This window comes from Pempheris klunzingeri, chromosome 1, assembly GCF_042242105.1.
Source record: "Pempheris klunzingeri isolate RE-2024b chromosome 1, fPemKlu1.hap1, whole genome shotgun sequence".
Classification (NCBI taxonomy): Eukaryota; Metazoa; Chordata; class Actinopteri; order Acropomatiformes; family Pempheridae; genus Pempheris; species Pempheris klunzingeri.
The window spans coordinates 21,902,821-21,923,605 of NC_092012.1; the positions used below are offsets into that span (position 1 = coordinate 21,902,821).

General features: G+C 40.0%; 1 protein-coding gene across 1 annotated transcript in view; it reads left to right on the plus strand.

Moving 5' to 3' along the window:
• sema4bb (sema domain, immunoglobulin domain (Ig), transmembrane domain (TM) and short cytoplasmic domain, (semaphorin) 4Bb) overlaps window positions 1-13,062 on the plus strand; it is a 29,596-nt gene extending 16,534 nt beyond the window's left edge. Inside the window, exons 3-14 of the mRNA XM_070829344.1 lie at window positions 34-96; window positions 665-763; window positions 2,388-2,499; window positions 2,999-3,115; window positions 3,474-3,631; window positions 7,703-7,884; window positions 8,421-8,571; window positions 9,165-9,375; window positions 9,553-9,668; window positions 10,527-10,684; window positions 11,189-11,280; window positions 12,050-13,062. Coding sequence (XP_070685445.1) covers window positions 34-96; window positions 665-763; window positions 2,388-2,499; window positions 2,999-3,115; window positions 3,474-3,631; window positions 7,703-7,884; window positions 8,421-8,571; window positions 9,165-9,375; window positions 9,553-9,668; window positions 10,527-10,684; window positions 11,189-11,280; window positions 12,050-12,822 — 2,232 coding nt within the window. The 3' untranslated portion in view covers window positions 12,823-13,062. The remainder of the gene's footprint in view (window positions 1-33; window positions 97-664; window positions 764-2,387; window positions 2,500-2,998; window positions 3,116-3,473; window positions 3,632-7,702; window positions 7,885-8,420; window positions 8,572-9,164; window positions 9,376-9,552; window positions 9,669-10,526; window positions 10,685-11,188; window positions 11,281-12,049) is intronic.
• The last annotated feature ends 7,723 nt before the right edge of the window (window positions 13,063-20,785 follow it).

Consider the following 20,785-nt stretch of genomic DNA (forward strand, 5'->3'; position numbering starts at 1 on the left):
GAATTTTACATGACATGTCTTTTTCATCTTCAGCTGATGTGGGGCACTCCTGCTGGAAAAAGAGAGGAATGCAGCTTCAAAGGGAAGAACCTCGAGGTGAGAGGCATCGTTTACTGCTCCAGCAAAATAATGAAAATACTTCAGGAAAATAGTTCTGCCATGACAAAATCGAAAGCATGAATGTACTTGTTCAGGGTATTTGTTCTTTCCTTGCAGTCCTCTCTGAATCGTTTCAGCCATGTTCGAAAAGACAGATCATTGAGTTCTGTGCTGACAAACCTTTCTGCCAGTTACAAATAGACAATCAAGTGTGCAGGGAATTGCTCTTTTTTGTGCACTGTTTCTTTCTCTCTGTCTGTATGTTACCTTGCTGTCATGCCAGCTGTTGTATCACTAGGCGACAAACCTTAGCAATCTTTGTACTACAGTGTACGACTCTGGTCTGTGTATTACAGAGAAGCCCACCAGGCAACTACTGTGTGATGCTCAGACATTTTACCAACATTGTTGAGAAGCAGGAACATTTGTGTGTGTCAAACTATTTCTGTTGAACAGTATTTGTCTTGATTTCAGGTGCAAATTTTAAGCTCTGAAAAAGTTATTTAGTTGGAAGTATTTCTAGTGGATTCATATACATCATATTCTCTGTTTGTTCCCCATCCAGACTGATTGCTTCAATTACATCAAAATTCTCCTGCGGCTGAACAGCACTCATCTCTATGTTTGTGGCACTTATGCCTTCAGTCCTATTTGCTCCTACATAGTAAGTAATGTCCTCTCAATCTACCCATGATTTTTATTTCTGTCCACTTCTCACACTAGCACAGCCTTGAATTCTGATATACCCTAACCCTAACCCTTGTTCTTGATGAATCAAGCTCTTTTATGCACCACATCAGTATTGGATCTGTTGTCATCCAAGTATAACCAAATGCTGCGAAGGCACCTCAGCCAGAACAGTCAACAGGGGGGTGCCCAAGCTGTGTGGTTTCCAGTGAGAGGATCGCAGTAGATCTGTTTAACTAGTGGAGCAGTAAATCTGGAGTAATGGTAACCGACCGCAGAATGACACTGATTTTAGCGATAGGGGGGCAATCAAGCTTGGCAATAGTTCGGCTCTTAAAGTGGGGCATTAAACTCTCCCCTTTGACGTCAGAGGGAAAGAAAAGCATGGGACTACTCAGACTGAAGATGACTTGGCAGGACTTTAGACCGTGAACTGGGATTCCAAGCAGCTCTGAGCCCGACTAGTTTGGCTGAACCCTCATCATGTTGACGGAGTCCAGAACTCTCTCTCTCTCTCTCTCTCTCTCTGTGTGTGTGTCACCCAGAGTGGGTCCTACTGGCTAGACGCTCTCTGAGATGCATAATATTAACATTGATAAATATTTGATTTTTATATCTCCTCATCAAACAGTCACAGAGGGTTTTATGGGCAGTGTAACAGGACACTGAAGCCAAGAAGATACATGAAACAGTCAGTGATAGACATGAATTCAAACAAACCCAGAGTTTAACAACAATTTATAATGATGAGCATGGGAAGATGTTCCAGGCAACAGAGGCACTGTATATGGTCCTATTTGATGTGATTTATTAGTAAATGTAACACGTTTTTGTTTTTACTGCCAGTTGCCCACATACATTTTCCACATTTGCCATAATACAATACCCACAGTACCCCATGTACATTGAAAGCTTTATTGGTTGGAAATTGAATATCTTTGGGTTGGTCAGACAAAGTCACCCACCCTTCCCTTAATACAATATGAGAGCATCTTTTGTTAGGACCTCCATCTCCAGGTTTTGCAAACATCTCTCAAGCTTCCTGCCTATTGTTTGTAACGCAAACATTTGTCTGTTAAAGAGGCCCAACCCTCAGATTACTACTACTCCAGAGCCAAAAACATATTATATAACTGTTGTCAGAGGCTGAATATTGACCTGCGTTGCTTAAATATAAATTAAAAAAATAAACAAAGGCTCAGTAATTTTCTGCAACAGCTTGTCACTTTAGTCTGTAGCAATCACCACTTAAACAGGAGTAAAGATTGCATTTAGGGGACTATTTTTAGCAGGGGATTAACACACATTAGAGACCATTTATTGCAGCAGGATGTTCTATGTGGGGTTTACCTACAATGGAAAGCAATGGCAGCCTACCATAGCCTACCACACACAGTATAGCCTTGGCTTATTCATGAGACTGAGCTACTATTTGTTCAAAGTGACCAAACTCCCTAAAAGTCAGAGTGCTGTCTTAAGTGTAATGAGGAAGTGGAGGGAATGAGCTTGAGGTCACTGAGCTCACTTAAGCTCACTCTACAGTAAGTAGGATTTAATTGGACCGGGGTGAGGTACATTCGCTGTTTGTGTCTTGTCTCCAGAACACGTCAACATTCACACTGGAGAGAGATGAAATGGGTGAGGTCGTGATGGAAGATGGCCGCAGTCGCTGCCCCTTTAATCCAGAGTACAAATCCACTGCCATCATTGTTGGTATGTAGTAATATACTTATTTTTATTCCTCTCATGCCAAATTAAACATTTGGCCTACAAAGAACAAGTTATTATTATAAGTGGCTACTTACTAGGAAGAAACTCTGAAAACCAGCTCAGCTGTTTCCAAAGCTACTTTGATGTTATCTACCACTTTGAATCAGCAATGAATCATGATGTGTCTGCTAATGTTTGTCTGCTGCAGTCCTTCTGATAAATAACCAGACACCAACAGATGCTGTTTGTGTTCAATGTCTTTAACAACCAATTAGTGAATAATTGAGCTGGATGTGAGTGGAAGAAATTATTAATCCCTCACTCATACTGCCCTGTTGACCGTTCTCAGTTCATTTTAAACTACTGCTGACTTCTTCTGTTGCATTTAAGTAAGCCCCGAGCACATTCTTTTGGTGTAGTTAATTAGATCTTATTAACAGTTAAACAAGTTCTTAATTTTAAAATTTTGCAACCTTTCTGTTTTCCCCCTGTTCTCTTCTAGATGGTGAATTGTACACTGGTACTGTCAGCAACTTCCAAGGGAATGAACCAGTCATTTTCAAGAGTTTGGGTCAGGGGACGGCTTTGAAGACAGAAAACTCTTTAAAATGGCTGCAAGGTTAGATCCATTTACCCCATCAGATGGTAGGATTTTTTTCCCTCTACTCATCTTCCATTTTGTACCCAACATGGCAGATAAGCTCCACAAAGTAGCGATCATTAGTGAGGCACAGCCGCTAATGCATTTAGACTAAGAACAAAGACAAGTCCTTGAAGATTGTAGGATCTCTGTCCTATCAGTCACTGCACATGCACTTCAAAACAGCCAGAGTTTACACAGCTCTCCTGTGTGATCTCAACTTCTTTCCAAACAGCCATTTCATCACTCCCAAAAGTGATGAAATGGCTGAAAGAATTAGATACATGTCTCTCGAACCACTATTACATCTATTGTATTTTATTTTCTATTTTAACAGATCCAGTCTTTGTAGGCTCAGCTTACATCGAGGAGAGTCAGCCAGTTGGCAACCCTGTGGGAGATGATGACAAGATTTACTTCTTCTTTAGTGAGGCGGGAAAAGAATTCGACTTCTTTGACAACACCATTGTGTCGAGGATTGCTCGTGTGTGTAAGGTAAGACACCTGGGGTTGTGGCGAGGTCTTTCCACAGAACGGCCCTGCAAGAATAAGAGGCACAGTGGAGCTTGAGCTTCCTCCCCATAATCCTGATACAATTACCTCAAAACAAGGCGGGATAACTCACATGTCAAAGCATGCTTGGTAGTATTTAACTGCATGTCATGCCTGTAATGGAAATGTGTTTCACACTTCTCTGTTTGACTGTGCAAACATGTTTTCAACAGATTTGGTTTTCCCCTTGCCTGAATCATCCTCTCCACGCCACCCTCCCTCCCTTTTCTCTGCAATGTCATCTCCCCCTTGCCTTCCATCTGCCTCACAATGTCAGCTGCACTCGTCCATCCCTCCAGCTCTTTTCTCCACCAGCGCTTTGAGCTTTGCAGGCATTATTAGTATTCAAGGGTGCTTCGCAGCAATATGAAGTACTTTTTCCACTCTACTACACGGCCTGTTTTTGTTGCAGGCAAAGCTTGCAAACTGTAGCAACTGCAGAGCTCACTCACATAATTTAAACTCCTGACGTCATTCGCCTCCTCCCTTCTCCAGAGTTTAGTTTGGTTGATCAGCCCGAATAATCAACGCCAGACTTTATCCCTTTTCACCTGTCATCAGATCAACTAAACGGCTATGATCGGCTAAGCTGCCTGATGTACATGCTCTCAGCATCCCACCCTGACTGATGCTGCTTGTTCATGGAGGCAGTAATGTGAGTAATCATGGGGACAGCATGTAATCTTAAGTGACAGCTTAATGACTTAGTCCTGCTAGGCTCTGGTACTTGATGCTCCGACACCTCTTAAAGCCAGCGGAGCACCTCCTGGGTTCTATATATGGAAATCATTGACAGAAAGGCCCCCAGACTGTGGCAACTTGCTGCAGATGAACTGCGCAATAGAGACAGAGAAATGGCTTTCTCTGCTCTACAAAGCGCCATTACTTCACTGGAATGCAGCAGCCCTCTTTTTCCCGACTGACACCTTTTTTCAGATGCTGTTCTGTGGCATTACAGTAATGATGTCGATGGTTTATTCTCCAGTGTACTGACTAAATGCATAAGAACATTAGTGAATCAATATTTTGAGACTGATTTGAGATGTTTCCATTCATGGCCCAGTTTCTACTAAAAGAAAGCTTTAGCTCAGACTAATCGGCAGACTTCAGATAAAAGTCCAAATTTATCTAATGTTCAAAGTTGTCTAATTGTGGACTGTCTGAAATAGGATTACTTTTCCTTTTACTTATTCCTAAATGAAGACATTTCAAATTGAAAAAGCACGTCTCATTGTGCAACCGGATCAAACCGCTCAGCTTCCTTTACTCCAGCACAAAATGTTGGCTTTCTGCAAAAAAATCAACATTTTACAGTGAAAAGTCAGTCAAACAAAAAGCAGATGTCACTGATTGTTACCATGGAAACATGACACTTATTTTAGAATTAGCATAGGTGTCGGGTGGCTAAGTTTTTAGGCTTAAAGTAAGTCCGTCTTTATTTTTGTGAAACCCACATTAGACTTGAGGTTTTCAATGTCTGACACTGCCACAATGTCTCAGCCCCAACCCTTGAAACAGAATACCCAAGATACTGGAAGATAATAACAGGTAGTATAATGTTGTCATGGATTTAGTAAGTTATGCTGCAGTCTTCAGCTTTGGCCCCATTCTTTGTAGCACATATTTGTTTGAATTTTTGACAAATTGGTACCATTATGGATATACAGAATTAGCTATTAGGGGTCCTAAGCAGATTATAGCCATGTATGTGCTGGACGTTAGAAATGATGATTTTGACACAATGCAGCAATCAGGTCCCATGGTTTTGAGGGATCACAATTGCCTCCATGAGCTGTGTGCCACCACTGCTGCTACTGCTGACCATGTTAGTGAGTGGTCCAAATCAGTGCCCTCCCCCCCCCCCACACACACACACACACACACACACACACACACACACACAGGTTTAAAACCCCTGCATTAAGAATGGCTTTTAACTACAGACCAGTCTAAAATATCTCTGAAAAATCAGCCCACGAATTGCTACAGGCTAACATCCTAAACTATTACCATATTCAGCTTTTCCTGGAATAGTAAATTACATTTGAGCACACGCCGTGTGTACTCCGTTAGTGAACAGAAAGTGCTGAACTCAGAAGTTAGGTAACAGTGAGATGGCCCCTCCCTGTTAGCAGAGTCAGTATCTATAACACACTTTTGTGGACAGACAGAAAGCTCACACTCCAAGGCCAAATATGTTTTATTTTATTTTAATATCTGAAATATTTTGGATGGGTTGGTTCATCTTTTGTTATCTTCTAAAGGGGACATGTTTCTTGTAAAATAAAATAAATCAAAGCCTCTTCATTTTTTTCATAGCATCCTAACTACTGTTTTGCTTGGGTTTGCCAAGTAATTCTGCGTAATTCTCTTAGTTGTTTTTTCTCCCCCTCTTTCCTATCTACCCCCCTCCCCTCTTCTACTCCCTCTTTCTTTTGTTTATTCAGGTGTGCACTCTGAGGGACTGTGGAAAGCAGGCAGATTATTGCGTGGCACAATGTTTCTTTGCTTCTTGTTCATCTAGCTCTAAGGTCGACAAACATGAGTCCTACATGTGAAGTTCAGATGAAATGTGATAGCGGTGTAATACAACACATTGGAGCAAGTATATTTTCGAAGGGAAGCTATTGGGGGAGTGGTCGATGCGATTGACAGTGCAAGCAGTGCAGTGGAGCACAGCAACAACGGTGTTGGACAGCTGAGAGAGCAAGAATGTAGTCTCCTCATTATGTGGACAGGCTACTACCACAACCTAGTAATTGACTCCCAGGCCCTGCATTAGTCCCACAAGCTTTCACCTCACTGTTGAGCAACATGATTGTTTGTGTGTAACAGCACACAGAGGACACAGAGGTAGTTTCTGTTTTGCATTTTATTTCCTCCTCAAGGATGATTCACTCTTTGTGCTGTTATGTAGAATCACTCAGGGTTTTGGAGGCCATGCTAATGGGATGGTTTGGATCTGGAGGAGGAAAACTGTCTTGAGATTGGGCGAGACTCCTCCTCCTCCTCCTCCTCCTCCTCCTCCTCCTCCCTCCCTCCCTCCTCCCTCCTCCGTGTTTTTTCTCAGTTTCCTAGCTGTATTTGTGAGGAGTTTATTTTAGTGTGTGTTTGCAAGGTCTTTGATAATTGCTAGTCATAGCAAACTCATCTGATTACTGTTTGTGAATATTTTGTGATGACTCAGTAGAGGGAGTGAATGCCTCCTCTGTATTTTGGAGGAGAAGTGAGTTGTGAGCCACTCATGGTTTCAAATCTTTAATGATAACCAACTATTGTTTGGTTGTTTTTTCATTTCATTTGATATTTATTTGCAAAGACATCTTTCATAGGAGCTTTTTTCTCTTGATTTATTGTCAAAATATCCTTTGTAGTTCCATATAAATGCACCACACATATGCTGCGCCACAGGATTTCAGTGCTTGGAAAAATCCTGGTTAGTTGTGCTCATTTGTCCAGGTTATTTCCAACAAAAGGAGGTCACAACTGTCAAAGTAATCACTTTCAAGTTTTCTTCTTCGACCTTAACAGCACTCGCTAAAGCAAAGGAAAGGGACTGCAGCATCGATACAAAACTAAAGTCTTTTTTAGCCTTTCTAACAGAAAGTAAACTGGAGCAATATATAGCACAGGTCTAAATTGGTTAGTATCTTCTAATATTCTTTCCCCTCGGCATGCACAATTGTTGATCATGTGTGCTTCAATGACAATGCTGCAGTAGTATTGCTGAGGTCGCACTAAAGGATTTGTAGCCCTTACAGTTTTTGGAGATTGCAGACAAAAGCCCCAGATCAGAGGCAAATTGGCGTTCACTCTGCACTTGTAAACAAGAAGTGCTCAAAGACGTGCGAGCTGACTGATGCCTTGCGGACACCTCGAAGATATCGCACACGTTAAAATATCTGGTCATATTGGGGAGAAATGAGCTACAGCTTACGTTTTGGTATCACAAACATGTTCTTTAAAATTAGACATAAAGTCTTAATAAAATACTATGACTTGAATTGTTTTTAGGGTGATAAAGGTGGTGAGCGTGTGCTGCAGAAAAAATGGACCACCTTCCTGAAGGCCCAGCTCCTGTGTTCCCTCCCTGATGATGGCTTCCCATTTAACATTATCCAGGACATGTTTGTCCTGAAGCCAATGGGAGACAGCTGGGAGAGCACCGTCTTCTATGGCGTTTTCACCTCCCAGTGGTAAGGGACAAATGGAGGTGTTTGTTCTTGTTACATAACTTAGACGTACTTAACTTACACACACATTGTCATTGATTAGATTCTTTAAAGTCCCTGTTACACTTTATGTTTATGCACATCAGCATCTTGAGCCTTTTTTATTTAATATCTGTGCTAAAACTTGACAAGTTGTTATTTCTTGCATTGCCCCTCTGAATTTAGAGCAGCTGTAATGAGCTTAAACACTAACAAAAGCTCATGCAACCCCAATGTCTAATTAATGTATCAACAAAATAAAGGTTTTGATATGCAAATCATTCAAGCGCCCACTGTATAACTGTTCTCTAGTGAGAAGTTGCTGCTCCAGTTTCCTGAATAAAATGGCAAAAACTGCAGAAAAGTTGGTTTGGGTAGAAAAAAAAAGGTAAGAATGCTGTAAGAAACTGAGTTCGAGTATGAGACTAAATTATTAAATGGCTCTATTTTCACGTTGCACTGAAGTGTGGAGTTCTGTAGTTCATGCAAGCAAAAGGTTTAAACATTTAATTTGTTCACAGGTATAAAGGAGCATCAGGCAGCTCAGCAGTGTGCGCTTTCACCATGGCACAGGTGGAAAAAGCCTTCAGCGGGCGCTACCGAGAGGTCAACAGGGAGACACAGCAGTGGTACACCTATAACCACCCAGTGCCAGAACCGCGGCCTGGAGCAGTGAGTGGTGCTCGCAATATCCTTTGTCAAAAAAATACAATTCAACCTCTGTATCTGTTCGTTTAAGTAGCATAGGTCTCTATTCAGCCAGAATAATCGCAGTTCACTGTACAGCTATAAAATGACAGCAATGCTTCCTCTCTCCAACAAAATAAGAATCAAAATATACAGTTGTACCTGTGGGCTGTTTTTTGGGCTGTTCAGCAAGTGAGCCTGTTGTAAAGCAGATGATCCCCTTATATTTTCTTTGCCTGATTAATGACAGAAGCCAAAAGTATTGTCTTGGTGATGTTCTACTTAACTCTGTAAGTCCGTGGAGCAAAGTGAAAGCTAGTAGTACTAGTGAATATTATCTTAAAAGACATGGTTAAAAATATCTATATCAGCCAAACCAGCAGATTTAATGTCTGCCATTGTATATATTGTTTTATTTGGATTTTGTTTCCAATGATACCTCACCCCAAACTTCATAAACTTCATAGATAAAGCCAGGATCATAGTTCTACATACATTTTCAATGTAAGTCTGTATTTGCAGGTCTAGTCAAAAAAGCAGAGATTAAATTTTTTTGTCTCTGATTTACTCCTCCGTAGTGCGTGACCAACCACGCCAGACAAATGGGTATCCAGTCGTCCTTGCACATGCCCGATAAAGTACTCAACTTTGTCAAAGACCATTTCTTGATGGACAGCGTGATCCGCAGTGCTCCCCTGCTGCTGAAACGCAGTGTGCGCTACACACAAATCGCCGTGCACAAGATCCAAGGCATGGAGAGGGCCTATGATGTGCTATTCATTGGAACAGGTGCAGCTCATGACACAATTTTTGTGGCTTATCTTGTGGGTATTTCCATAGTTTTTAGAGAAAATCTTTTCAAATGTGGTTTGTGATTTATAGACAATAGAAGTGGCCTCTATTCCCCACAAACGTACCCCTGCCTCTTAATGCAAGTGTCATCCACTCATTGTCTGTGTCTTTCAGATGATGGAAAGCTCCATAAGGCCATCAATGCCAATGATAAGATGCACATAATAGAGGAGATGATTCTGTTTCCCGAGCCTCAGCCTGTGCAACATATTGAACTAGATCCTCAGAGGGTAAATCACAACTCATCGTAATACACACCTGGAATAATTATCATTGTACTGGTTTGTTTCAGTTAATATTTAACGCTTTGTCGTGTTTTCTCATTTTGAACTCCTTTTCAAGCAATAAACATTTTGGAAGAGCTAGATTTACCAGAGCACAAAGTACAGACATTTTCTCTCTGCAGTGGCCATTCCATTGAGTTTTCCTTTGACTTATAGCACCACCTGGAACAGAGTTTATGATCCACTCTGGCATTTTAAATTTCATTACCTTTCCCTCTTTATTATAATATGGGCCTCTCCCAAGGCCTGAGCAGCCAGACAGCAATCTTATCTAAGATTATGTAATTCTAAGATATTTATTATTTTAAAGAGTATATTTTTAGCTCCAAATAGGGATATGAACGACAGAATGCACATGATGTCTATTTAATATACTGGTAGACAAGATGGCCTATGTATAGATTATACTTTTGGGAAGGCAGGGATATGCTGTATGTCAGTATCAATGTTGCATTCATGTTGAAAATTTATTTGTGGGTAATAGTATTTCCTCATAATGATTCGTACTGTATGAAAAGTGTTTAAAATGCAAAATGATAAATACAAGGGAAGACGATGCTTTATAGAAACCACTTGTTGCCATGTAATCTTGAGCGCAATGAAATCACTTGGCTGGCATCAAGGGAGAGAACAGGTTTGAGTACTTCATTTAGATTCTGTTCATCTGTTTATCTCAAGTAATGTGTGTTTTAACAGTCTAACTTTCTAATATCCGAAAACTGTGACCAAAAGCAGAGGGTCTGCCTTCCCTTTGATTTGAGATTTGCAACTCACAGACTCATACATGGTTTTTCTCTTATGCAGGGTCTGTTGTTTGTGTCATCCTACTCTGGGCTGGTGGAGGTTCCTGTGGCCAACTGCTCCAACTACCTGAGCTGTGGAGAGTGTGTGTTGTCCAGAGACCCATATTGCGCCTGGACCGGGCGGCTATGTCGGGACGTCAGGATGGCTCCACCTGACAGGTAAGAGATCATATACTAAGGGCCACAAATTCTAAATTATTCCTAAGCATGCACTTTACATTTGTGTATCTACCTGAGCTCACAGTCAGTATGGTTAAATTTATTCATTAAACCACTTTAATAGATTTGTTAATTTACAGGTACAAACATTGGGCATCATCCATGAACATTTTCACAGTCTTACACTTTCTTTTTTTCTGTGAAATTTGGTCTTACAAGTGTCTGAAGTATTATTTTGTGAATTTCAGAAGATTTTCCGTGCATGACTCATTTTAAGTGTGAAAATGGACCCAAACACGTAAAATAAACATGCAAAGCTCATAGTCATGTGCTTGAACAGGTCGCTTTTAAAGAGTTCTTCGTCACACTGATGAAGCTATACTCATAGGTTTTAAATCAAAGGCTTTGAGGAAGAAATGGGTGCATCCTTACAAGGTGCCTCTCATTACAGCTTCTAACTCTCATCCTGCATCCTGTTGTTGTGTTTGGTATGTTTTGTCTCAGCCACTGGCAGCAGGATGTGGAGGAGGCTGATACATCAGCAATTTGCAACAGGACGTTTCCCAGCGCCAGATCTGCCCGACCAGCAGCTTCTCGTGAGTATGTTCTCGGTGTATAGTGGTCTTTAATTAAAGTGTTGTCCGAGACCTCAAGCACACCACAACAACATGCATATGGCACTAAGAAGAAGCTGTTGTTGCAGATTGTGTGATGGCAGGAAACACTGAGCGGTGCTATGTATAAGAAAGTCAACACTGTTTCTCATTTGTGTAAATTATAGTTTGAATTTCAAAACTGTACAATACACAGTGAAATGCAGTGTAGTTACTGTGTCTTTGCTGACAAATAACATCACATACAACACCACATAGTTAGAGGAATAGTTCAACATTTTGGGAAATTCCTTAATTTGCTTTCTTGCCAAAGTTAAAAGTAGATGAGAAGATCAATACAACTCTCATATGTGTCCTTTAGATAAGAAGATACAGCCAGAATACAGTTAGCTCAACAGTTAAGCTGCGAGGCAGATACAATTAGCTTACCAGCACCTCAAGCTCCCATAAAACATGTCCTGTTTTTTTTTTTGCATATTAACAAACAACTTATAACAATTACTGAGCTTTAGAGCTGCTGGTGGGCAGATTGTTTCCTCATGACAGAGCAAGGCTAGCTGCCCCCCTCCAGTTTCCAGTCTTTATGTGAAGCTATTTTACTATATTTACCACCTTCATACTTAACTGAATAGTTTTCAGAAGAGTGATGCCATCCTCACATCTCTTAAGTTAGATGTATTCCATATGCTGTTTGTGAAATATTTCTTGAATGAACCTTTGTGTTTTCTTTTTTCTTTTTTTTTGCAACAAGGTGGCTCCCATTGCCAGCTCATTACAATCCCAGCCAACACGTTCAGGGTCTTGCCCTGTAAGCTGCGCTCCAACCTGGCACAGAGGAAGTGGCGTTACAGTGATAGTGCCAGTCAGTTCCTTTATGCAACTCCTGAGGGAAACCTGGTAGTTGTAGCTCAGGCCAACAAGATTGAGACCTATGAGTGCTGGTCGGAGGAGGAGGGTTTCCACCAGTTGTTAGCCAACTACTGTGTGAAGGTTGAGCCCCGCCAAGAAAGCACCACTCTGATTAGTCATTCACGCACACCACACATTGAACGAGAGGACACCATTATACTGCCCGGCGAGTCTCGCTCTGAGCAGGTTCACACAAAGACGTATTGGAACGAACTGATTGTGGTGTGCGCCCTGCTAGCATTCTCCTTCGTGGTGTTCTCCTTGTTCGTCATCTACAGGAACCGAGATCATATGAAGTCCATGCTGAAGCAGGGTGAGTGCCCCAACATGCAGCAGAAGAAGCCAAGGATTGTGGGAAAGCCTGCTGAGAGTTTGCCCCTGAATGGCAACACCATACCAGTTTCCACTTCTGATCATAAGGGCTACCAGACGTTAAATGACAACTACATTTGCAGCACGCCCACCCATGAGTCCTCACCAGACAACAGCAAGAGCTTCTCTGAGTCCTCAGACAGGCGGCCGCTTAACTTAAAGGAGAGCCATGTGGAATACTCCCCGACCTGCCCTCGGCCCAGAGTGAGGCTCGGTTCGGAGATCAAAGACTCTATTGTATGAGAGCACAGTGTTCGCTGAAAAGATGCCACCCTCTATCTCCATGAAGGATAGAGGCCACTGAGCAAAGCAGAGGAGATCCTGACATCCCTTCTCATTATAGCACATCTTTATTTTAGGCATCTTTATCCTGTGATCAATGCGGAGGTCATTTCATTTAACCATTTCCACTCCAAAGCCAGAGGTTGGTCTGATTTGCTGCAGAGGGCAGGAAGAGGGAGCAGCTCGACACTCCAGTTTCAACCAGGGTCACAAACTGTGGCAGCTGCTAAGAGAAGTTCTACAGTCTTTTTTTGAGGTGTTCTTATGGGGAAGAATCATAACACAAACAGAAGATCCTAACAGATATCAATATTTATCACAGTATCTCTTTAGGTATGCAAGAGCCAACATTAAGTTGTCTTAATGTTGTCTTTATCTCCATCACGTGATATTATAAAAACAATAGTTTAGAAATATTGAGCCTACACTTCTGTTATTATGCACATCATAACCAAGCTACAGCTACATGGTGACCAAGAGTTCAAGTTTAGGAGAATAAAATAAACGTATTATATATTCATTATGATCCACATATTATGGAAGGAAATAGGAAGCACATTTGTACCCTTTGGCTGAATAAATGTCATGACTGTATGAGGATAAAGATGATGAAAGATGAGGCAGACCAGGAGAAACCACCACACCTTGGTTAAAAAGAGCCCTCTAAACACTGTTGGAACAACAATTGAAAAGACTGCAACTTTAAAGAAAGATGATCAAAAAATGTGATCGCAAGTTATGCTCCAGCACCTAAATACTGACATTTACCTCTTGAATGTATTTTGTTGTTCAAAGAAGGTCTGTTTCATTTACACATCACTGCATCATGGACAATTTAGGGAACCTGTTGCTTTACACCTCTGCTCATCTGAGACAGCGCTGGTCTTCAGCACTGACCTGTAGGTACCATGATGGGCTCATACATTGACACATACCCTGTTTTTGAGGTGAATATGGAAGAAACCTGACGTTGTTATATTCGCCTACTTGGACATTACAAACAGATAGCCAAGACAAAAAGGCAACGCCCACACCTCTACCATGTTCAGGGCTGCAACAAAATCATGTGCACTGTGCCAAAAACAAAATTAACTTGACTCTCCTCTCTGAATGCAATAGTGCCATTCTGCTGTGACCATTCCCATGTTTTGTGTTAGCATTGATCACTGTCAAAGAGCACATGATGATGGAACCAGAGTTTGGTTTCCAGAAAAGTAAAGTGGCACTAATAATAAACAAATGTGAAGTACAAGGTTGGAAATTTCTCGAAGACTGTTAGTTTATAATGAACCTCTCAGACTGTGTTGGGCCGAATGATTGATTGACTTTCATGTAAAATTGGAACTGGGGCCAAAGGATATGACATGGAGATTAGTTCATGTGAAAACTTGTTTTAGGATGGTCAAGGGAGAATATATTCCATCTTTTTTTTTGAGCTACCCTTAAAGGGGTTAATCTGCCTTCTCAGTATACACTGCACCATACAGGTACAACTAGTTTGACATTATTGAGCTTGACAAGCTTTTACAATACAAACTCTCTGGTTTATTTAAGTGCTAATAAGCCCAGTGAAACTAAAAAAAGTCACAAAACAACTGATAACTGTAACTGTGGTGGAGAGATAATATTAAGGTAATATTTGGTGGTTATTTGTCCAGGCTGCAGCAGCCATATTAGCTCCATATAATCTCCCACACCAGGTTTCTTACATGCACAGCATTCACCATAAGCAGTAAGATGTCAAGGAGAGGCTAATGTGAAAGCACAAGTAATCAGGGTCTTGAATACTTACAGGTTTGCACATGTCAAAATTGGAACAAACTCTGAGAAATGTAACTACTGAGAGATGGACGGTGTGTGGCTGCTAAGGAAAATGATTTTCAGAAATCAGTTATAACAGGGACTAGTGCAGCCTTCACAAACACTGTCGCACCCACATTGCTTAGACGTTTGAGACTTAACAAGCAGAATTTTCCAAAGATGTAGGAAGCTGATTGTGTTGTGTAAATCTGAATGAGAAACATTTACGCGGCCATAGAGATAATATGGCACCACATGTCTTAGAATACAAAACTAATTCACTGTATTGATCAAGTTAGCCAACAGTAAATATTCCAGTATCATACAGAATAAAAAATTTGCTCTTTCACACGCTGAGCAAATGATGAAATGCTATGTAACTGCAGCAAGTTGACAAAGTACTTGCACAGCATACTGCACAACAGTGATCAGTGTTTCCTTTTTCCTTTAGTTTTTGTTGTGTATATACAGTATCTGTGGTTAATATTGTGTGTTTTTAAGGGACTTTGTGCAAGATGTGCTGTAGAGATAGTCTTTGAAACTAGAGAGTGAACACTGCTGATATTTTGTTTTCATAGTGCTTTACTGCATACTTCAGCATACATTTCAACTCTAACAGAATACTGCACATCTCTCACCATGCTGTTAGCTCAGCACCTTGGCTGGTTTTTATCAAGTGTGTCAAAGCAGGAGATGCATCCGTTTTTATTTTCATGCCACACTGAATGAAAGGGGTAGTTTGATAGTGTAAATAATGGCTTTATTCCCTTTCTTGCAGAGAGTTTGATGAAACATTTGATACTACTCTCATGTCTGTACACAGATAGCATAGAGTGCCCATATTTTCAAACACCCAAAATGGAATTTATTATTTCCTAGGATAGCGAAAGCAAATTCTGGCCCTGGACTGCCATTGATGGGCCTTACCCTGATATTATTAGCCTTACCATGTTATTCCTTTTGCCTAAACTTAACCAATCATTGTTCCCCGCATCTAACCCTAACTAAATGAAGGGTCCCCATGGGCCTAATCCTGACAAAAAAACCTTTTGATGGGTTGGAAGCATATAGATCAGGATGGGGGGCTATTACCTTAGCGCTTAACAACCCTACCGAAGTGCGCCTTTAACACCATGGACGCAATGAATTCAGCATTTTCGTTGCTAGGTACTTTTATAAAGGAGGGCTCCCAGAGCTCTTAAGGAAAGACCTGGCAGGTTCTGTCAGAAAGAGCCGCAAGAGTCTTGACAATGACACATTGACACACATACAGACCACTCAGTGCTGAATTCAGACGTATGGTTCATTGTTTATGTTAATGAGTGGGACAGAACATGATAAAATGTCTAAGGAAGTGCTGAAAACAAGTATAATATTCTAATTGTGTAAAAACCAAGACAAGTCGGTAGTGAATGTTAAAAACTGGGACACTTAAGTGTTTTGCAGATATTTGACAAGACCTGGGACACCTACCCTGAAACCAGGACATTCGTGGAGACAGGGTAACATCTACGTAGCTTGGCCAAGTTAACAAAACCTGTGCAGTAAGCGAAGGCTTATCAAATAAACCAGACTAGACTTTAACATCTTCCAACAGATGTATAACAAGTATGAATCAAACTTTAAAGAGCATTGTCAACACAGCGAAGGCAGATTTTCTAAACTATAAAAGGTCTGGAGGCTGAATATCCTGCTTTGAGATGCTTGGTTGATAACCTCACAACATATTTACAAAATGCCTTTAAATATTAAGTTGTTCTGCCTTCAGCCATGTGCCACATTGTACGTTACCCAGCAGTGACCTCACCAACAGAAATGTGAATGGCGTGATTGTAGCCCTCCGTGGGCACACTTAACTCCATGACACAGGTCAACAGTAGATATACAGTTTCACCCAAGCCACTATTAACTTAACCTGCAACAATAAGACTGGGAGCTGCTCACAATCTTGTACCGTTCTGCAGCCTTTGCTTATGTCAGAAGTGATACTGTACACATAGTAAACATCTTCTGAAAAGGTCAGTATTTAAAAAAATAATAATAATAATAATGCTTCCTGTTCTCATAGAAAAGCTGAAGTTACAATATCATTTGACCCTAATAGTTAATGATGGTAAAAGGGTACACACTGGGTCATAATGCATATTTATTAATGACGTGCTTTTACTATGAAGCAAATAATACCATGGTGATTGATTCTTTATTTTGAGTGGCTCCTCAGCAATGCAACTTACTGTACTGGACATGAATGTAGCCAACTATATCACATGTTGTAGAGCATCTACAGTCTATTTTCCTAAAACATCTTGAGTAGGCAATCCATTGTCTTTTCAGGATTTTGTTTTACTGGTCATACTACAAAGAAATGGCACAATAGAAGTAATTTATCATTTGTGCTGCACAACATAGTACTGCAGTAAGATGCAAGCACAGCTCCAAATCCTCCATATCGACACAGCAACAGCTTTGCCTCAACATACTGAACACCATAAGCTTAGTTGACTGAGTAACTATTAGACAAATGTGGTCTTGCCTGCATGAGTTCTTTTTTTATTTGTTGTGTACAAATAACATTGTGACTGTATTTTTTGTATCATTGAGATTGTGACTGTTGTTTTTATTATATTGTACATAAAAAGCACTTTATTTTAATTTTTTAAGATAAATGAATAAAATACATGTTTTGACACATGCATGTGTGAGTCCATTTTATGCTGTATATTGCTGTTTAGTCCTAAACTTTTGCATTAAGGACATGAGTGAGAATGTGAAAATCCTCACTTAAATACCAAATTTGTTTATAATTTTAGATTTGAAACCAAAGTTGTATAAAAAACAATTTAAAACAAGTTTTAAAACTTTAAAACACAGCTTTTTAAAACTAGAATGTTTTAAAAAGTAAGAACACTAATATGTTCCAACTACCTACTTTAGAGTGTTGTCATCAAACTAAATAATACCCAACAATGATAGACAACTCATTAAATGATTAGGTAAATTAAGATCTCAAGTACATTATTCAAAAAAAGTTTGTAAAGAATTAAATAATGTAATGTGGCAATTAATTGTATTTCTATGTTTATCAGCACTGAAGTTGTGCTCACATCCGTAGCTTCATTTATGTTTCATGATCAAAGCTGCTGGGCTACTGGCTGACTTGAAATGTCCAGCCACATTCATGCAGGTGTACAACGTGACCATTATAACCTGACACTTTTCACTGCTAACTTGCTTATAGGCTCATGTTAACACTGTGTGCCGCAAAAGCCCCCTCCACCACTCCAACCTCCACCTTATGTGCCAGATGGTTTTGTATTGTTGATTTAACTAAGATGTAATGTTTATGATTGCCGTTATTACTGTGGGATAATGGGTTGTTTAAGTGCTTTTGACTGAAATGCAGTCAGTGTGCCACACAAAAAAATCAAAAGCTCTGAATCCACCTGATGATAGCCTCTTCCTCATTGAACATGGAGACTTGAGTTCCTTACACCCTATTAAAATATATACATTTTTCAGAGGTCAGCCCTGTCATAAACGTCAGCTTTGTGAATCAATACATAGTTATTATTGGTCGCTGTGCACAGCTGCCACCCAGCACTGTAGGATATTTACTCAGTACTGACAGAGACAAGCCAGACCTCATCACATTCTTGGGTCAAACTTAAATATGAAGGACACTGCCACAAAAGAGGTCGCTCTATCTATGCCTTTTCTCACAATCTGAAGTTTATCAGTACATCTTTAAATGTGAGGCCTTTCTGGAACATTTAAAGACAAAATTATTTAGTTTTCCCTCTTCTATTTTTGAACACAGCTGTTGCAAATATTAAGCAATTCTGAACATTCTCCACCACTTGTGTACTACATGGCACTGACCAGCATTTCCACAAAACACATGCAAACATTCAGACTAGAAAAGTGGGGGGAAAAGGAAAATAGCTCATGTTAATAACAAAATCAGATATTGGGAAGCATCTTATACTTTGGGCATTAAAGGTCATTCTTGGCCTAAACACTTGTTTATTAGCTGTTCTGGAGATTTTTATCACATATTGCTGCTTTCCTTAGAGATTAAAATACAAGTGTTTGTACATACATTTCTGACATTTTGGCATTGTTTAAATGGTTTAATCAGATAATCTCTGGGTATACCTCAGATTGTGTCTGTGTGTCATCACTCTGCACAGTTACACCTACAAACACTGAAATAAGATCATTTGAATTATGGCCAAATTTTACTTGGATCTCATGAGTCTCAAGACACAACAGTGAATGTTTTTCTCATTCCAGTGAAAAATGAGAAAAAATGTTGTTCAGGTGATGTATGACTCAATCTTCTTTGTTCAACACGCAACCTGAGCAATGACAATCTTCAGTATGGGGTCTCTTGTTGAATACAGCAGGTTGACAATTAATTCAGAGTTTAATTGATAATCTATCTTACAATCGATGTCTTTCCAGAGGTTAGTGTCACTTTGGATTTGTTGATATGAACATGTTTCAAAGAGAAGCTTTGGGGTTGGGCTATTAGTGAAAACCTACAAAATTAAGTCACACTAGTCACATCAAATATAAGTTGACAAACATAAAAATAAAAATAAAACCAAATATGGCCATAAAATAACACCAGGTTTTAATCATGACTTCAAAGATCCATCCTCATAAATATCCATTCTGCTGCATAAATAGACGTCCTACTTACATCCAGACATCTGCTGACAGTCTGTCTATTCAATTTGAAATTTGCACCACTAATACCACTTTTTTTTTTTTTTTATAATTTTTGTAAAATCTTAGTAGGGAATCAGGTGATCAGGAACAGTTACAGAATGGCAGTCTGTGTTTATGGGCAAGCCAAAATTGACCATAGAGTCACTATTCGCTTGAGCCTCAGAACCAAAGTCATCCTCAACATAGGCAAAATGTTCAGCAAGAAACTCTGCACTGACAGGACAGTGCTCTGTGAATAAATCTCACCTTATTGATGTCCTCACACCCCTGCTGAGACAGAGATCAGCTGCCAGCAGGAATAATGGGCCTCTTCCCTCACAGACTGCCCATATGTGTGAAAACTCTGATGGTCACATGGATGGATATGACTGTGACTATGCAAACAACTTGCATCCAGCATCTTTCCTCAGAATGATTCACGGTTAATTGAAACAAAAAGAAGCCTCCATTCTCATGCTTTCTCTTTCACTCTCTCTTTCTGTTTTACTTGAATCCTGCTAAAATTCTATATATCCTCTCTCTTTTGATGCTCTGCAACAGACCACATTTACTATCGACACCAGCCACTTATCTGCTGTCACTGACCATTTGATCCAGAGCAAAGATGGTAATTTGCTATTCATTATTAACAAATGACTGTACTTTGAAATGTGCCTTTTTTTGCCTCAACCTTGAAAACAATTACAGTCAGCATGCATTTCAGCTGTGATTGCATTGCATATTTCATGGCAACATTTTGCTAATCCAGACCCAACATCTCAGGTCACACACAATCTCATCTCTCTTCAAAACTGGGTGTTCGCATGATAGTTTATATTGTTGAATGGATGGGGATTTTAACTTATCTGGTAATAACCCCAATCATCTCCTCATTAAAGAAAGTTTTTCCCATTATCATATTCGTTTTGTTTCAGTCTTTATTTCATCAAACAGGACATTGATTTTGTGGCCATACTCAAAATCAAGAGGAGAACTTGAGTGTTTGTGTGTAGTGTAGTGTCACGTATTAGGCCAGTGATGGAGAGGTCATCTTTATTGTCCCAGGGGGGATTTGCTTTCACAGTGTGTGCAGTCTTGTCTCTCAAGCAAGCAACTCAATACACTAAAAATCTGAGAGCACTGTTTTAATTCCTCCTCCTTTTATGTTCCATTTATATTTGGCAAATTAAAGGAATAGTTCGATTTTTTTGGTAAATATGCTTATTCATTTATTCTTGATTGATACCATTCTTATGTCTGTACAATATACTGTACATAAAGCTACAGCTACTAGGCACTTAGCTTAGCAAAAAGACTGGAAACAAGGGAAACAGTTAGCCTGGCTCCATCTAAATGTGAGACAATCCATGTACCAGCACCTCTAAAGCTCACTAATTAACACATTATACAA